At 39.1% G+C, this 18,542-nt stretch overlaps 1 protein-coding gene across 1 annotated transcript in view; it reads left to right on the forward strand.

Annotated features, from left to right (window-relative positions):
* PTPN1 (protein tyrosine phosphatase, non-receptor type 1) overlaps nucleotides 1-18,542 on the forward strand; it is a 65,714-nt gene that overhangs the window by 28,935 nt on the left and 18,237 nt on the right. Inside the window, exons 2-3 of the mRNA XM_008565915.1 lie at nucleotides 13,985-14,075; nucleotides 17,654-17,754. Coding sequence (XP_008564137.1) covers nucleotides 13,985-14,075; nucleotides 17,654-17,754 — 192 coding nt within the window. The remainder of the gene's footprint in view (nucleotides 1-13,984; nucleotides 14,076-17,653; nucleotides 17,755-18,542) is intronic.

An 18,542-nucleotide genomic window follows, 5' to 3' on the forward strand; every position in this document is an offset into this window, starting at 1 on the left:
GTGGCGCACTGCTACAGTGCGCCGCTTGGCAGCGCGGCGGCACTCCCGCCGAGGGTTCGGATCCCATGTGGAGACCGGTTCCCGCTCACTGGCTGAGCGCGGTGCGGGCGCAACACCGAGGGTTGTGATCCCGTTGCCGGTCCCTGGTACGGGCGCAACACCGAGGGTTGCGATCCCGTTACCGGTCAGTGAAAAAGACAAAAAGGAAAAAAAAAAGTGGAGTCTCTTTCTTCACTTTTCAATTTGTGCTTGACCAGGTGACTTGCTTTGGCCGATAGAATATTGGCAATCATGACATAAGCAGAGGCCTAAACAAGTACTTGAATATTGGGGCTTGCCCTTTCTTGCTGCTTTTGAGAATTCTAGTCATTACCATGTGAACAAGCCCAGGCTAGCCTGTTGGATGATGAGCAACATGTGGCCCAGTTACCACCATAACTCCTGTCAACAGCCAGCTAAGCATCAGATATGTGAGTGAGACCATTGGGCCACCAGCTGACCACAAATGCATATGTGGACCCAGCCAACATTACGTGGAACAGAGACAAGCCATGCCAGCTAAACTTAACCCAAATAGTCCACCTATAGAATCATGAACAAATAACTAGTTGTAAGTCACTGTGTTTGGGGGTAGTTTGATATACAGCAAAAGCTAACTGATATAAAGAAAGATACTTACAATGTGTCTGACCAGCAAAGGATTTGTGCCCAGAATACATAAGGAACACTGCATATCATTAAGAAAAAGACCTAATTGAAAAAGTGGACAAAAGTTATGTACTGTATGATTCTGATTTTATGACATTCTGGAAAAGGAAAAACTATGGAGGCAGTAGAAAAGATGAGTGGTTGCCAAGGGTTTGGTGGGAGGGTAAGATGGATAGAGAGGTGGAGCATGTGGGATTTTTAGGGCAGTGAGAATATTCTGCATAATACTGTGATGGTGAATACATGTCATTATACATTTGTCAAAACCCATAGAAAATACAACACAGAGAGTGACTGCTTCTCCAGAGCACTGCAAGGTCTCCTCTTGCTTGAAGCAGTGTGTCATGTCCAGATGACTTGTGAGCAGATGTGATGTGTGCCACAAGTTATTTGTTGTTAACAATTTTAAAATGACGGGGTTTATGAATAAGTTACTTTTAAAAAGCTAGGTTATAGTGGCTGTAAAGTCATTCCAATAATGTTACCTTCACATGATTGCATTCAGATATGCTTTCTTGAGTAGGAATTTCAAGTAACCCTGAATATTGCTTGACTTAGTTGAGAAAACAGATAGAAAACCACAGACTATGTGCTAAAATGGGTTTTGACTCTTGTAACCTCATAATAAGACATAGCACACCTTGCCATGTAAGTAGTAAGCACTCACTGAACCGATGATTTTGGTTTTGTCTACAAGCCCTCTCTCACTAAATTAGCCCAGAGATTTTTCTCTGGAAGCCCTAAAGTTTTAAAGATCTTAACTGTTCATTCAACAGCATCCTGAATTATCTTTACATTAGTGGAGTTTGCATCTTATTCATGGATTAGGGTCTAAAAAAGATGAGAAATCTGTGTATAGATTGAATTATCCGTAAGTTGCACATAATGTATGATGCCTGTGGTTTTATGTGTACAGCCTGGTACTGTTGTTCTCAGGCACATTTCAGTGCTAGAACCCTTAATTTAATCCCCAGGAAGAAGCAAGAAGAAAGATGCAAGTGCACATGGAGGTTATGGCCTTTGAACCATTCATTTTACCTTTACAAAAGTGATGACATCGCTGGTGTTTGGGGGACTGGGTTGGGGAGGCAGGTAACATGTCCACTTGCTCAGGGGGCTTTAATCCATTCTGTTTTATTGTTAATCATCTGTAACCTTGGTGAATAGTCATGTATGTGTTTATGGGGGTTGTAAGTAACAGAGCCTAGCTAAGAGCCTCACATCTGTTTGTCTGGCTCTCTTCCCCACTGGAATACAAGTTCCATGATGGTAGGACTCTTGTTTCTTTTGTTCATCTTCATATCCTTAATGCCTGTGCCATATAGTTAGTGCTCAGTCAATATCTGCCTGAATTGGAGGAACTCATACATTGAATCTAAACATTGCTTCATGAATGTATATACACAGAGGTCTTTGGAAAGCCATGCAGAAGAGCTTGGTTACCTGCTTCCTCTCTTCTCCCAATTGTCATTTTGTTTTCGTGGTCTCACTGAAGAACTCGCATTTAAAATGCTTTGAGGCATTGGTCATGTCTTAGTCTGTTCCTTCTTCACCCTTGGTCTCTCAAATTGTATGTAGAAAATACATTCCATCTAGAAAGTGCTTTGTGAACTCATTTGGTTGATAATAATAATGCATATGCCTTTTCCTAGGTTCTGGTAACAGAATCTTATAGAGCTCTTGGAATGTTAAAGAAATTCTCAGCCACAGCCAATTTGATTTTGGTATTCTATTTTCTTCCCATTCACATTCCTAAATTGTGCACAGAAGTATCATACCAATTTTTATAAGGATGGTTCTCAGTTATTTCAGAGTAGGAGAATCACGTGGGTTCCTAAAGTGCCTCCCCCCAGGGACCATGGAGGGAGGAAGCTGGTGGTTGGTAGTCTCATTCCCTGTAAGGAAAGCTGTGAGCCTTCCGCTTTCAGATATCTGCAGCTACTTGTGTCCTTAGTCAACTGTATGTATCACTGTCCTTTGGCAAACGGCCAGAACCCCAGGGCCTGAAATTCTTAAGCTGTCATTATGGAAAGCAGAAGGTAAACAAAACAGAAGTGAAAGTAGATTTAATTTTTTTAGACTGTTCTCTTACAGGAATGGTTTTGTGGTTCTCAGCATTAGAAAGACACTGGTTCCAATATGTTTTATTGACATCAATTACTGTAAGTCTGATTCATTTTCTGCTTATTGATTTCTGCCCAAGGTGAAATTCATGACATTTAACAGAAAATATGTGATTTTTAAAAAACAGACACCATTAAAGACTACAAAAATAAGATTTAAAGTCAGAGACAGTTGAAAAAGCAATTTTTATACATCTTTGTTAATGATTCTATTCTAATTCTCTATATAAATAATATAAATAAAGCTCCAGTAGTTTATTATAATGAACTCAGAATGCTATTTCTAAATTCTGGTTTAAGGCCCAAATTCATTTTATCCGCATTAAAGTTTTTTAGTAGTAGACCACCATATTAATATGCTTTCACCAATAACAGTGTTTTAAGGTGGGCTCCTCCATTTCCAGGTGAATCACATTATTACAGCTAGAAAATAATTTTTAGTTGTGAAACTGCACCAGACCTTAGGGTATCGAAAATAACTATTAACCACAAATATATAAAGTGGCTTTGTTCTTCTAAATGTTTTGGGGTCACCACCAATGACAGTGGTCCCTTTTTTATATTTTTAAGAGTTTCTTATTTAAATAGTCTCATAACCATAGTTTTTAAAAATTAAGTGAATTATCATATTAAAGCTTTATTAAGTTTCCAAACAATACTGTAATTTACTCTGAAGATGCATTATTCTCAGTATCCTGCAGCTTTACCCTTCCCTCATGTGTCTCGGTACTGATTTATTTTTAGGTGTGGCTGGAGTCTGTCTGTCCTCCATGCCTCTGAACTGCTCCCACATGTTTCATATTTCTCTGCATATGCTTCATCCTGGGTAGATTCTTCTGTATTAGTTTTCAATTTACCCATCATTTGACTGTGTTCAACCTAGGGTTTATCCTATCTATTGAGGTTTTTAAAAAATTTTTCGTGACTATCAATTTCATTTCCAAGATTTCTCATTTGTTTTCTGTCTTTTTGTTCTGGTTTTATTTCTTCCTGTTTTTATTCATAACATCTTTTTGTACATGCTTCCTTCATTTATCTTTAAAGTCCTTGACAAACTATCCAATAAATTTCATGTGGAATGGATTCATGTTCTAGTTGATTTGTTGGTTATGTTTTTCAGGACTAGTTATCGCCAGTGTTTTTGGTAGCTTGCTTACAGATCATTTCGCGTAGGAGGCCTTTTGTTTTCATTTATTCTCATTCTCTTTTTGAGCCTAGCTGTGCCTTTGTGGTTTTCTCTAAATTTAATTGACCGTTGCTTTATGTTTGGAGTAGAGCATGTACATCAGAGTGTGAAATTGACCCCACTGTCTCCACCAGAAGTTCTCCTTGCCAACTTTGTGAAGGGAATTCCATACTCCCGTTTCTGCTCTCATCCCTTGATTTGTGGGGAATTTGTAAAGCAATTTGATTGTTTTTTCCATGTAGTTTTCCAGATGCACATAATTGTTCTGTTAATAATTTGTAACTCCATTGTCTTTTAACATTGCCCCTGACCACTGTGTGAGATGACCCTGGCAGGGATGGTTATTGTACATCCTGCTGCCCTTTCAACACTGCCCAGTTCCTTCCTCCTTCTCTCTGTCTCCCTTTGAATTACCGCAAAAGATTGTTAAGGTGCTTGGTTTGTGTTTTAGCATGTATTTTAGTGACTTATTTATAGTGATTTTAAAATTTAGACTAAAACAGACTTGGTATTGATTAGCTAAATTTTAAGCTTTTTATTTTCTAGGCATTGTAGTTTATCTTAAAATTTAATAATATTGAGTATATGACTTCTTATATATTGATTATCTGGGTGTAAAAATAAGTATAATAAAAATTTTCCCTAAGACTTTTGTAGTAAATTATACTGTTCCATTAATTTTCATATATAAAGGATACAGTATTGCTTCCGACTTGAAAGACATTTAACCTCTGATGATTTGTGTATTTTTCAGAGTACCTTGTTACACAGAAATTTTATGTTCTCATTTATAATGGGATTTATGATTAACAAAATTTGTTCAACACATTACTCTGAAGATCTGGTTTTTAAAAGTTTAGGCTAACCAACTCCCGCCTTCCCCCCCCCCCCCCCTATTTCTATATATCTCCCTATTCAGCAACTACTGTTAGAGTTCCAGGAAATGTACACCCTGTATTTTCACTTATTGCATTTTAAATTATTACCTTTGCTATACTTATGCATTTCCCCTCAGTCTAGCTCTGCCTGTCCATTTCTGAGAGCCAATTGCTTCCCTAAAGGACTAGGTAGCAATCAGAACAATCAAATTAGACAGCCATTTGTAGAGTGAGGGCCCAGGCGGAGCTTAGAAGACATGATAGGCGCTAAGGGACTTTGTAGTTCCCCGAAGTTCTAGTGAGTAATGGGTACCACTGGAGTTTTTTCTTCCTTTAGACTTTTAAAACAGATCACTGTTAGAACCATTTTGAAATAACCCTTTCTGCGTCGAATAGTTTTAATGACTATTTTGGTACTGTCTTGTCAGGCTCTCTGAGCCAACTACCAAAAAAAAATTCCGGTAACTTCCATTTTGTAACAAGTAATTGAGAAAAAAAGATTAGATCACACATTTACTTATATGTATTCCCTTTCAGAAACATTTTTGTTGTATAGAGTGAAGCATGATGGCATAGAGTTAAGGACTCTGAACTTTGGGAGCCTTTAAAACCATCCATTAATTCAGTCAACAAAGTGATGTTCAGTGCCTACTCTTGTCCTAGCCTGTGCTAGGAGGGCACAGAAGAGTCCAGGCGCTGCTTATCAGACTCCTGACTGCTAATGAGATGCTGTCTCTGTCTCTTCACATGTTGATAGTTTTAAGATGAGTAATGCATTTTACCATGCAGCCAAGAAGACATGTTCACCCAGCTGTGGGACTGAAGAGAAGGGTGCTAAAACCAAAAATTTCTGTGTTTCACTCAATGAAATATTTAATGTAAACATAAAAATGTTTCTTCAGGGCTGGCTGGCCTTTGTGTTTTCAAGAGAAATAAAATCTCAAAATTCATCATCTTTTCACCCAAGTTTGACTTTTTGCCTAATTGGATTTGGGAGGTATTTGAATAGTGGATAATGAGCCTTCCTGAATAAATACAAAAATTAATTCACTCTAGGCTGTAATTCATTCAGTTACCACAATTTTATAAATATGTTTCCCCTTTGTATTCATTTAGGAGATTGTCTGTTATCTTATTAAATGAATGGGGAGAATGGGAAATCAGGAGCTTCAGAAACTTTAACTTCAGTAGCTTTAGAATCTAGAAGAAGTGAACTAGAAGGGAACTTTAGAACAAGAAGGTGGTGATGATTTCTGGCTTGTTAACTTTCTTGCCCCGTTTAAGATCTGCAGTTCAGCAGATGCTTTAAACACGATAAAGTGTTTGTGAATCTTTCTAGCCCAACTAAATCATAACTTTGGAAGAACTTGCTTTTTTTCCTCTCATGAAAATAGCTTCCCATACAGATGATTTAGATTACTTTGGGTGCCCGATGCCTAAATAAAATGATCTTGTCTCAAAAAGGACAAAAAAAAAAAAGATCTGAAATTTAAACTATATACCTATAAGCTTTGCCGAAACTTAAACCTGCTTCAGTAGTATATTACCAGGCCTTCTCTCTGGGAGAATGTGCACACTTAGCATCTATTACATGTGATGTTTTATTATTCTATCACATTTCTGAAATCTACACTAAGAAGAGCAAGTAGACTCTTGAAAAACCAGAACGGGAGGAAGTAGGGAAAGAATCTATTTGTTTCATGTTAGTATATTTAATTTCCCACTGGTAAAATTTCCAATTTATTGTGATTCACCCCTGAAATGCTGAGGTACAGATTGAATGATTCCTGACAGTTTCAGTGTTTTTGTTTAGGGTATACTTCTGGGAACCTGTTTCATGATGAGTTTATTATTTCCTTTTTGGCTTGGCTCCTAAATTTACCCAGCAGTCATCAGTTTTTTGTTTTTTGTTTTTTTTTTTGTCTTTTTCCTGTCCGGCAACGGATCGCAACCCTCAGTGTTGCCCCCGTACCGGACCGGGGACCGGCATTGGGATTGCAACCCTCGGCGTTGCTCCCACGCCTCGCTCAGCCAGTGAGCGGGAACCGGTCTGCATGTGGGATCCGAACCCTCGGGCGGGAGCGCCGCCGCGCTTCCCAAGCGGCGCACTTATCCAGTGCGCCACCGGGCCGGCCAGCAGTCATCAGTTTTAAGGTCCTTATTTTATTTTGTTTTCTCTGTGGAAATTTTACACACTTGGTAGATTAGAAGTATTTATTTAATTTTTTGTCAGAATAATAAAAGATCTTCTAGAGATTTTTTTTTTTTTTTTTTTTTTTTTTTTTTTTTTTTTTTTTGGCTGTGCTTTTTATAATATGCTTTTTCACACTATACTTTTTAAACGTTAGAATTTTACTTAGGCCCATGTATTTTTAAAGCACTTGGACTTTTGTTTTTTTTTGTCACTGGTTAGTACTTATATGGTGGGCATATACTTGCTACTTTACAAATATGGAAATCAAGACAGAGTCATATAGTTACTGTCTATTTCTTGTTTTATCTTTTTTTCTTTCTCAGGCTTATTTATATTCTCATAGATAATACATCCACATCATTCAAAGTTTAAAGCATACAAAAAGATATATAGTAAAAATTCTTCATTTTGCTGTTTCATCGACCTCCCAGTCCCTTCCCTGCAGACAACCAGTGTTATCAGTTTTTTATAACCCTTCTAGAGATATTTTATGCATGTGATGGAAGTCTAGTTAAACTTGTCTATTAGTCATGAATCTGCTCATTCTACAGCTTTTGGAAAGTTAGCTTACCTTTTATACAGTTTTAGAATACAGAAAGCTTGTTTTGTTATAATTCTGTAAAGTTCTGTGATACGGTACTCTCCTTGCTTTCTTCCAAACTACTAATGTTAGTTACCTTTAATTGTATAGGTACTTATCACTCCCCAACCTTAAGGCTATCATCCTGGCATTTTATCTTACTAAGTGAAATATATGCACTTTTATTCAGAGAATGCATATATTTCCCATGTGCCATTCTGAGTAGAGAAACATGAGTGATTCACCAAAAACAGTGTGATTTCTAATATCCAGAAACTGACCCCTTTTCACCACCTCTGTTACTAGTGCCACCACAGTTCAAAGCCAACGTCATCCTTTGTCTGGATTATTGCATTAGCTTCCTAACTGAATACTTTCTTCCACCATTGACCCCTTGCAATTTCTTCTGCATTTAGTAGCCAGGAGGGATCCAGTCATTACTATGCTTAGAAATTCTTTATAACTTCCCATGTGACTCAGAATAAAAGCCAAAGTCCTTAAAGTTACTTTTAGGATTCAATGTTCTCACACCCAACTCACAGCTGTATCTCCACTACTTTGCCCCTCATTCACTCCAACCACAGTGGCTTCCTTGCTCTTCTTGCTCAGACATCCTCCTACCTGGAATATTTTTTTTCCCCAGGCATCTCTATGGCTCACTCCCTCACCTCTATCAGATCTCTGCTTCAGTGTCACTTTTATTGGGAGGTTTTCTGTGACCATCCTACTTAAAATAATCTGCCCAACTCTCTCCCCCCTTCTCTGCTTTATTTTCCAATTTAGCACTTACCACATGACATCTGATATATTTTGTTTGTCTCTTTCTGTCTTGTAGAAGGTAAGTTCTATGAAGGAAGGAATTTTTATCTGTTTGGTTCTTTGCTAAAGCTCCAATGTCCAGAATAGTGCCTGGTACACAATAGGCCTATTATATTTATTGAATAAACATTGACAGTCTGGAATCTAATTTTTGTTTAGTGACTAATACTAAAAATTATTGAGCAATATTAAAAGTATTACCTGAATAGACTGGAAAGGGATATAAGATGAGCCCTATGATTAACTTTCTGGGTGGCAGTCTCACTGAGTTTAGGAAACAGAGGTGGGAGTTCAAAGAGTCTGAAATGAGGGGCTGGCCAGTTAGCTCAGTTGATTAGAGCACAATGGTATAACACTAAGGTCAAGGGTTCAGATTCCTGTACTGGCCAGCTGCCAAAAAACAAAAACAAACAAACAAACAAACAAAAAACAAAGAGGCTGAAATGGGGCTGGCCAGTTAGCTCAGTTGGTTAGAGCTTGGTGTTGTAACTTCAAGGTCAAGGGTTTGGATCCCCATACCAGCCAGCCGCAAGAAACAAAAATGTAAAAGAGGCCAAAAATGGCTAGAATTTGCAGAGTACTAAAGATGAGAGAGCTATGCAAAGGAAGAACTTCAGAAATCTGCAAAAGGGTCACTTTGCGTCTTTGGCTGAATACCGTATATGCTTCAGAGGGTGAAACTCCATGAGCCTGAGTAAAAAACAACGGTTGGGGAAAGGACATTTCCCAACATTCATTCAAGTTTACACCAGCTGGAGTGGAGAGACCTCTGTAATATGTAGGTCATTCAGTAGGAACATTCAACAAAAAAATAGATAAGCAAAAAAAGCAGAACAGTGTGATTCATGGGAGAAAAATCAAATAATAGAAACAAGTCCAGAAATGAGAGATGATAAATTAGCAGATAAGGACATTAAAACAGCTGTTATAAATAACTCAATATGTTTAAACATTTAAAGAAAAACAAGAACATAATGAGAGATTAAATGGAAGATAAAGAACCAAATAGCACCTCTAAAGAAGAAAAATACAATATCTGAAACGAAAATTTCACTAGATGGGATTAATAGCAGTTTAGGCAATGCAGAAGAAAAATCAGTGAACTCGAAGACATACCAATGAAAATACTGAAATGAAGTACAGAGGAATAAATTTGGGTGGATGGGGGGGTGGATGCTCAGTGACACTGGAGCAATATTAACAACCTAACACCTGTATAATTGGAGTCCCTCCCCCCCCCCGAAATATTTGAAGGAATCATTTCCAAAATTTTTCCAAGTTTAATGAAAACTATAAACCTACAAATTCAAGAATTACAACAAACTTAAGCAAAATAAACATGATGAAAACCACAGTAAGTCACATCATTATCAGTGTGCTGGAAACAAGTGATAAAGAGAAAAGCTTAAAAGCAACAAGAGGGGGAAAATTATATACATGAGGGTACTTCAAAAAGTTTGTGGAAAAATAGAATTAAGAGATAATACAAACTCTTTCCATAAACTTTTCAAAGTACCCTAGTATTATGTACAGGGGAACCAGGATAAAAATAGCTACATCTTGTCAAATGCTTCAAATGAAAAGATAGTAGAACGATGTCTTGAAAATGCTGAAAAAACTATCACAGTAGTCAGTGAAACTATTTTTCAGAAACGAAGGCAAAGTAAGACTTTTTTTAGGGGGAAAAAAGATTGAGAGAATTTGTTGCCAGCAGACTAGCACAAGAAATGTTAATGGAAGTCCTTAAAGCAGGAGGGAAATGATAAAAGATGGAAATTTGGGTCTGTACAAAAGAATGAAGAATACTGAAAGTGGCATATATGTAGATAAATATGAAACATTTTTCTCATTGTAAAATTTAGAATTAATTGCTTAAAGCAAAAATAAAAATACATTGTGGTATTTATAACATATGGAAGTAAAATGTATGATAACCATAGTCCAAAGGATAAGAAATATACTGTTTTTACATTACTGATAAAGAGTGATAGACAACCTGGCAAGTAATGGAGTCAGCCGCCTGGGTTCCTGAGATGGGGACCATGGAACCTCAAGCCTTACCCCTGCCCACAAGCAGGCAAGCAACAGAGCCAGCCACTCAGGGTCCTAAGATGGGGGCTGTGGGCCTCACTCCTTGCCCCTGCCGACAACCAGGGAAGCAATGGAACCAGCTGCGCAGGATCTTGAGGTAGGAGCCAAGGGCCAGCCCTGCTCCCTCCATCCCCAACACAACATCTTAGAATGCACTTATTAGCTATGTATGTTTCTTTGGGGTGTGTGACTTATCTGCTCATGTCCTTCACCAAATTTCTGCTTAGATTTTTAAAATTCATTTTTAAGAGTTCTTTTCACATTAAAAGTGATATTACTTGAATTTATGAATTAAATACATATTATCAACCCTATGGAACCACTAAAATGTTAAAGAGTTATAACTAATATTCCAACAGTAGAAATAAGATGAAATACCAAAAACAAGAAAAGAATGAAAAAATATTAATCCAAAAGAAGACAAAGAGGAAAAAAGGAACAAAGGTCAAATAGGTCACAGAAGAAATAACTAAACAACTAGCAAGATGGTAGGTTTATTTTTGTTTGTTTTATTTATTTATTTTTATTTTTTTAAAAGATGACTGGTAAGGGGGTCTCAACCCTTGGCTTGGTGTTGTCAGCACCACGCTCAGCCAGTGAGCCAACTGGCCATCCCTATATAGGATCCGAACCCGTGGCCTTAGTGTCATCAGCACCGCACTCTCCCAAGTGAGCCACGGGCTGGCCCCAAGATGGTAGATTTAAATTCAATCATGTCAGTAATTGTAAATTGTCTAGATACTTGAATTAATGGACAAAAATTGTCATATCAGATAAAATAGATATAGGTTAAAAGTAAAAGGATACAGAAAGATATACCATGTACGCATGTCAGAGAATGTTTATTGTCTCTTCTCACATGATGACTGTTGGGTCGGGTATAGAATTCTAGGTTGGAAATCATTTTTCTTCAGAATCTTGAAGGCATTGCTCCATTGCCAGCCAGGTTTCAGTGTTTTTCTTGCAAAGTCTGAAGCCATTCTAAATCACCTCATTCTTGGAAAGTAAACTAATTTTTCTTCCTGGAATTGCATATTAATGTTCCTTCGAATGCGTCTGGTTTTATCATTATAATGAGCACTTGGTGGGTCCTGCAGATTTCCTTGAATTATTTTTTGATGTTTTCTTTCCTTTTTTGGTCTTGTTTTTTGTTTTTGTTTGTTTGTTTGTTTTTTGGTTTGCTTAACTTTCTATTATTTTTTTCTCGACTTTACTTTCTGGGGGGATTTCTTCTACTTTTATCTGACTCTTCAATTGAGCTTGTCATTTTTGCTATCTTGTTTTTAAGTTCCAAGAGACATTTTTGTTTATATAACATCATATTCTTAATTCATAAATACAAGATCTTTTCTTTCTAATTGGTAAGGATTGAATTGTGTTCCCCAAATTATATGTATTAGAAGCTTGATCCCCACTGTGACTGTTAGGAGGGTGGGAAATCCTTGCATGGTAGGTTGAAGGGTGGAGCCTTAAAGAGGTGATTGGATTGTGAGAACTATGCCTAGTGAATGGATTGGTCCATTCACTCAGTAATAAGTTGATAGATTAACGGTGGTCATGGGCATGGTTCTAATGGCTTTAAAAGGAGCCAACTGAGAAAGTTAACACTCTTTGCTCCTCCATTCTGCCATGTAAGACCCCTGCATCATTGTCACCACCAAGGCCTTCATTAGATGTGTACCCCGGACTTCTCAGCCTTCCAAAGTATAAGCAATAAATTTAATTTTCTTTTCAAATTAACCAGTTCCAGGAATTTTGTTATAAGCAACAGAAACAGACACTGAGTATATTAGTGATATATATTTTAAATCTTTCTACTCTGCAATTTGTTTCCTCTGAGGGGGTTTTTTCCTGGGTTTTTTTTTTTTAGTTTTTTGTTTTCATATTAGAAACTTTCCTGTTACATCTTGTCATCAGTAGTCTGCACATGACAGAGAGTAAGGGCTTACGGGCAGATTGAGAGCCCTGAGCAGGTGAAAGGGGCTTGTCAACACTGTGCTGGCCATTGAGACTTTAGTTGGGCTGTTGATTGCATACTTTGGTGATAGCAGCTTTTAGTCTTTCCTCTTGTCTGTTCAGATCATCTAGAGAATGTTCTGCCTCATGCCTGGAAGAGAAAGGGCCTAGGTGCCAGCAGTGTGAGTATCTAATGGGGAAAGAGGGCTTGGGGTCCTGGTGTTGTTTGCACATGGTCACTTATACCCCCTGTTTTTGTTGCAGCACTCATACTTTCTGCTGTGCCAGTCGAGCTCCAGTCCAGAGACCTTCTGATTTACATTTTCCAGAAAATAGATTTCTGAATTTCTGCAGAAGTGTGAGGTGGCAGTCACCCAGCAGCATGGAAGGGAGTGGGTAGTGGGATGGTGATCCAGTTCTCAGACAGCTCCACCCCTGTCTCCTGTAGGGAATCCTACCCCTCCTTCCCAAGTGACAGCACTCCCTGAGCCTTGGAAGACTCTGGAGTGGTTCTGTGCTTTCCCACTACTGGCTTGTAATTGCGCTTTCTCAGACCTGCCGACCACCAATCAGACTGATTTTCAGCTTCCAGGATTTTGTTGTTATTGTCTCCTCCTCCTGTTCTCCCCTGTGGGTTTGTCTTTCTTTCTTTTTTTAAATTGTGGTTAAATATACAAAACATAAAATTTATCATTTTAACATTTTTAGATATACAGTTTAGTGGCAGTAAATAAATTCATGTTATGTGTGTTTGTCTTTTGATAATAAAACAACAAATTCCAAAAAAAAGATTGTTTCATGTTATAGGGATGTTTTAGGGGAGAGCAAAATTAGGCGTGCGTGATCAGTCTAACAGGAGGCATGGTGCAGGTCTTCTGTTAATCCAGGGGTGATGGGATTTGTTTACCACCTTCTAGGCAAGTAGTTGGATAGTTTGTTAGCATAAAAGTGCATTTTGTCTGCTCTTAATAAATGTAGCATTACAAAAGGCTGCAGTTGGAATTCCTAGACCTGGCATTCAAGGCTCTCAAGGTCTGGCCTACCCCCCTGTGTCCCCAGCCATCTGTTGTTCCTCTCTAGTGCCCACTCAGTGTTCCTGGCATTAGATGGGATCTCCAGCCCCCTTGCCTTTGCCATGCTGGGTGTTCCTGAGTGAAGGGCTCCCCTCCTTCTGTCACTCTGTTCTCTTCATCATCTTTCCAGCTTCCAGCCCCACGTCACTGCCTCCCACCCTGGGTCTGTGGTTGTTTCTCTTCTTTTCTCCTCCCGTAACCCTGTACATACCTCTGAATTATCACCTTATGTTTCCCATATTGCCTGGCTTTCTTTGATGTCTCTTTCTGCACTGAACCTTCCTCAGTGCCTGGCACAGAGCTGGTGCTCAGTTAAAGTTTGGGTGAGTTCCTATGCCAGATATTTCAAAAGCGAACTCTTTATCCTTTTTTGTAGGATATTCGACATGAAGCCAGTGACTTTCCATGTAGAGTGGCGAAGCTTCCTAAGAACAAAAACCGAAACAGATACAGAGACGTCAGCCCCTGTAAGTATCCACATGGTCATTACTGACCAGTCTCGCTCTTCCTCAGCTGCAGGGCCTTTCAGTCAAGGCTCCTTTAGCCCTGAGGTTTGGTAATCAATAGTAGCAGAGGTTTATAACTTGCTTGTTTTCTATAATAAAGGCCTTAGAGACATAGTAATGGTTCATTTTCCGACCATTGTAAAAGGGGTAAGGTTTCAGTTTCTGGAAAATCCAGCAAAGTTCAAAGCACTCTTTTTAACTTTGACTATTTTTGCGATGAATCATTTTCCTACCAGCTGAAGCAGAGTATAGCAGGCATAATATAACTTTTTCTGGATGACTCAGCAACAGTATTGTTAGCTCCTGAGCATTGTGCTGAGCTGTAGTGATGCCCTGCACAAACATTCAGAGTTAGGAGCTGATCGGCTCCTCCACTGAATATGCAAGTCAGCTCTGTCGTCTCCCCAACCTGTGCCCCCACCCCCATGCCTTTGTCATTTTTCTCCCTTTTTCCTGCTGTTAAATCTCACTTACGACTGTCAGTATGCCCGCTAGCCTCTGGCAGCCTTGTCTGACTTCTGGGTGTTTGACTCTCAATCCACTGACATCTCAAAAGGAAATAAACATGTTAGAATTTGTGTAAAGCAAGAAAAACTGAAACTGGTACAGGGCTTGAAGTTTGCCATTTCCTCTAGGCCACAGAGACCTTTTGGACTCCCTGTAGGGTCTTTAGACATTGTCAGTCAGTGAGGGGTTGTGGTTGCCATGGCAGTATGTTCTGTCAGGGATGCAGAAGGTCCAGTGCTCAGTCCTCCAACGGGAACTTCCTGCATGCCCTGCGCCTGGGAGTTGTGGCTGTCAGTGTTCTCTGCATGAGGGTTGACAATGCTTCCTGTCCTGACTTGTGCAGCACCCAGGTTTCCGGGAGGGGTGTGAAAATGGATCTGGAATTGGTACAGTGTGTGCCTCTTGGCCTGCCCCATGATTCCCTGCCCAGGGTTGTATCTCAGCCCTGCCCCATAGAGCCGTGTGGCTTTGGGCAGATTATTCTCTTCTCTGATCTTCAGTAAAACAGGAGTCACACCTAACTTGTAGGAGTTTGTGGAGAGAAAATGAAACAACGTAAGCCACTGAGCCCAATGCCTCACTCAGACACAGTAAGTGCTCAATAAATGTTGGCTATGGTGGAGATGGTTGTTGCCAAGAGCATCTGAAGTATAATTCCAGCTCATCAGGCAACACATTTGTGCTCAGCCACTCAATACTCTTGATTTAGCACATCTAAGTCAAGGCACCTCATAGGTATTTATTTTTACAAAAGCAGAAACAAACACAAAAAACCTCAGTGATTCTGCTGTGGAGTCCTGGCCAGAAGCCCCTGGACAGCTGATCTGAGTGCAGCAGGCAATCGCTGTCACCTCTTTCACATGGTGCTGGGGTACCCTGGGTCTCTAGCTTTTGCTGGACTTGTAGTGAATCAGGGAATAGTATTGTCTGTAATATTCCTTTGCTACATTCTTGATCATTTCTCATGTAAATGGTGTTACAAACCAGTTTTAAAGAGAAAAATCAACATTTAAAATATTCCTCCAGGGAAATAATTCCCAAACATTTTCACTCTTAATCTCACTCTTTCTATCTTTCTTTTTCTCCCCTACCCCTACTTTCCAGTAGAAAAAGTAATTTGCTGTTAGGGTTATAGAGGAAGTAGGGAGAATGATTCAAGGCAAATGGTGAGGTGCTGCCTGGCTTGCACGCTGGTGGGGACAGCAGCTGACAGTTCTTGGGTACCTGCCTTGTACTAGATGCTGAGCCAGGCTTTGCATGCACATTAGCTCATTGACTCTTCCCACAGTCCTCTTGTTACCTTCCCTTCGGCAAGTGACAAAACCTGGGCTCAGAAGATGAGTTGTTCGTGCAAGGTCAGCCAGTGCTATTTGAACCCACTCCACTTTCATAACCCACAGTGCCAGTAACACAGTTTGTTTTTGAGATCTTCTATCTCCATGATCCTCTTAAAATTACCCAAGTATCTCAATTTGTATTAACCCTCCAGGATGAGAAACAGTATTCCAAATGGTGGCAAGTTTTCAAAAACATCTCTCTTTGGAATCCTTCTTTAGAACAAAAAGCCCCAAACGACTTATTCCCTTTCACTTCTTCTTTTCCCATTGGTCTCAGGGAGAAGATAGTATTTATTGCTGGTCACCTGAGTTCATTGTCCCTTGTGCTGTGCCAGGAATAGAAGTACCCACCTACTGCTGTTTAGCAACACTAACAGGATAAGAAAAAAGCGGCCCTCAGGGAACCACTGCTTTTGTGATAAAGTAATGATAAGAGAAAAAAATGTGGCTGTGTTTTCTAATAACTTAGGGCAAAACTTCCAAATGAGTGTGTTTCTAAAAACTAATCTAAAAGTTACATTCAATATACTTTTAGTGTTTTGGATTCAGAGTTTTTTCCAGTTAAATTCTCTTCTAAATGTCTTTGATCATGACATGTTCTGATTTTGAAAAGTTTGGAGTCATTTAAGTTCTTTATCCTTGAAATAAAAAAAAAAAAAATCTTCTATGAGGGTACTTCAGAAAGTTTACGGAAAATAGAATTAAAAGATAATACAAATCTTTCCATGAACTTTTTGAAGTACCCTGGTGTAAAGGAATTCAAGAAATAAATTTTCACAGTGCTGTGTACTTAAGTCATTTAATCTTGGACATAGGTCATGTTGAGGTGTGATTACATATTCTGCCAATACGTTGGCTCATTGGACCAACTACATTTGTGGGAACTGTGAGGAATTTTTGGTGGATTTTGTTCCCTTTAAAGATTGAAGCCATTGGGCCGGCCTGGTGGCGCACTGCTACAGTGCGCCGCTTGGAAGCACGACGACGCTCCCGCCGAGGGTTCGGATCCCACATACAGACCGGCGCAACACCGAGGGTTGCGATCCGTTGCCGGTCACGAAAAAAGGCAAAAAGGAAAAAAAATAAAAAATAAAGGTCTCTCTTAAAAAAAAATAAATAAATAAAGATTGAAGCCATGGGCCGAGCCCGTGGCGCACTCTGGAGAGTGCGGCGCTGGGAGCGCAGCAGCGCTCCCGCCGCGGGTTCGGATCCTATATAGGGATGGCCGGTGCGCTCACTGGCTGAGTGCAGTGGGGCTGGTCTCAAAAAGGACAAAAAAAAAAAAAAAGATTGAAGCCATTATATATTTTTTACCCTTTAAGAGTTTTATGTTAAACATCAGAGAACAGATCCTTTGATGTCCCCCTCTGGCTGCCAAGTTTTAGGGAGAGTAATAAGTATAAAAGGAAGATGTGAAATAGGAATAGATTACCCAAATAGGACAATGTATGTTTTAGTGTAGCTTATCGCTGTTGCTATTTAGTGTTAAGTTTTAAACACTTCAGAAAATCCTTTCTGAAAATTCCAGTCACCCCATATTGATGATTAATCTCAACTAAAACAGTGAGGCCTTAGCCAGTGTGAATGCCCTTAATGCCATCCTCTTACCTTCTTTGTTTTTCTGTGGAGATACTACCTGTGTGTAGACACTTTGATATTCCAGGATTAACCTCTGAGTTCTGGTTTGCCTTTCAGTTGACCATAGTCGGATTAAATTACATCAAGAAGACAACGACTATATCAATGCAAGTTTGATAAAAATGGAAGAAGCCCAAAGGAGTTACATTCTTACCCAGGTGAATGGATTGTCTGAATTTTTTTTTAATGGTTTTGCCTTACTTGATGTCAACTTAAGAGTTTTAGAGTGCTGTTATCTACACCTCAAATAAAATCTGCCACATCCTTTGGAACATCAGGTTTAATTTAAACAAAACAAAAAGCAATGAGGAAGGGAAAAAAATCTTTCAGAGATTCAGTTTGGTTATAACACTCATCTTTTCTGGGAAGTATGATATGACATTGCTGGGAATGAAAGCTTTTAGAAAACAGCATTCAAATGCCAGAATTGCCTGTGGTCTGTTCACAGAGGCAGTAGAGCCATGGCTAGAGGAGGTCCTTTACCTGTGTTGATTCCAGAAGTATTTGCCTCGGAGCGTCAAGCACTTCTGATTGCAAATTTAAGAGAGTTAGCGGTAGATCAGGAGTCTTTATCTAGATAACCATTCAGAATTCCTCAGCATGGCGTGTATTCTTTGGCCCAGAAAAAAAAGTGTCGTTAGATTATGTGAACATGCATGAAAAATCCCTTAAAATTCCTATTGGCTTTTGGCATCTTTATGGGGGAAAAAATCATGAAAGTGATTTAATAAATGAGCCTCTTATAAAATACTTAATGGTATGTGACCGAAAAACCATGGGTATCTGGGAAAAGGGGATAAAGGGGTTTCCTTTTAATTAATTTTTTCAAGTCTTAACGTATTTCCTGTAAGTTATTCTAAACAGTCTAGGTTTCATGTTTTGTCTTTCATCATAATTTTTGTTTTCTTGTTTCATATCAGCTTATCAATCTTTTTTTTTTTTTTTT

The sequence above is a fragment of the Galeopterus variegatus genome, unplaced genomic scaffold, assembly GCF_000696425.1.
Source record: "Galeopterus variegatus unplaced genomic scaffold, G_variegatus-3.0.2 Scaffold213, whole genome shotgun sequence".
Taxonomy (NCBI): domain Eukaryota; kingdom Metazoa; phylum Chordata; class Mammalia; order Dermoptera; family Cynocephalidae; genus Galeopterus; species Galeopterus variegatus.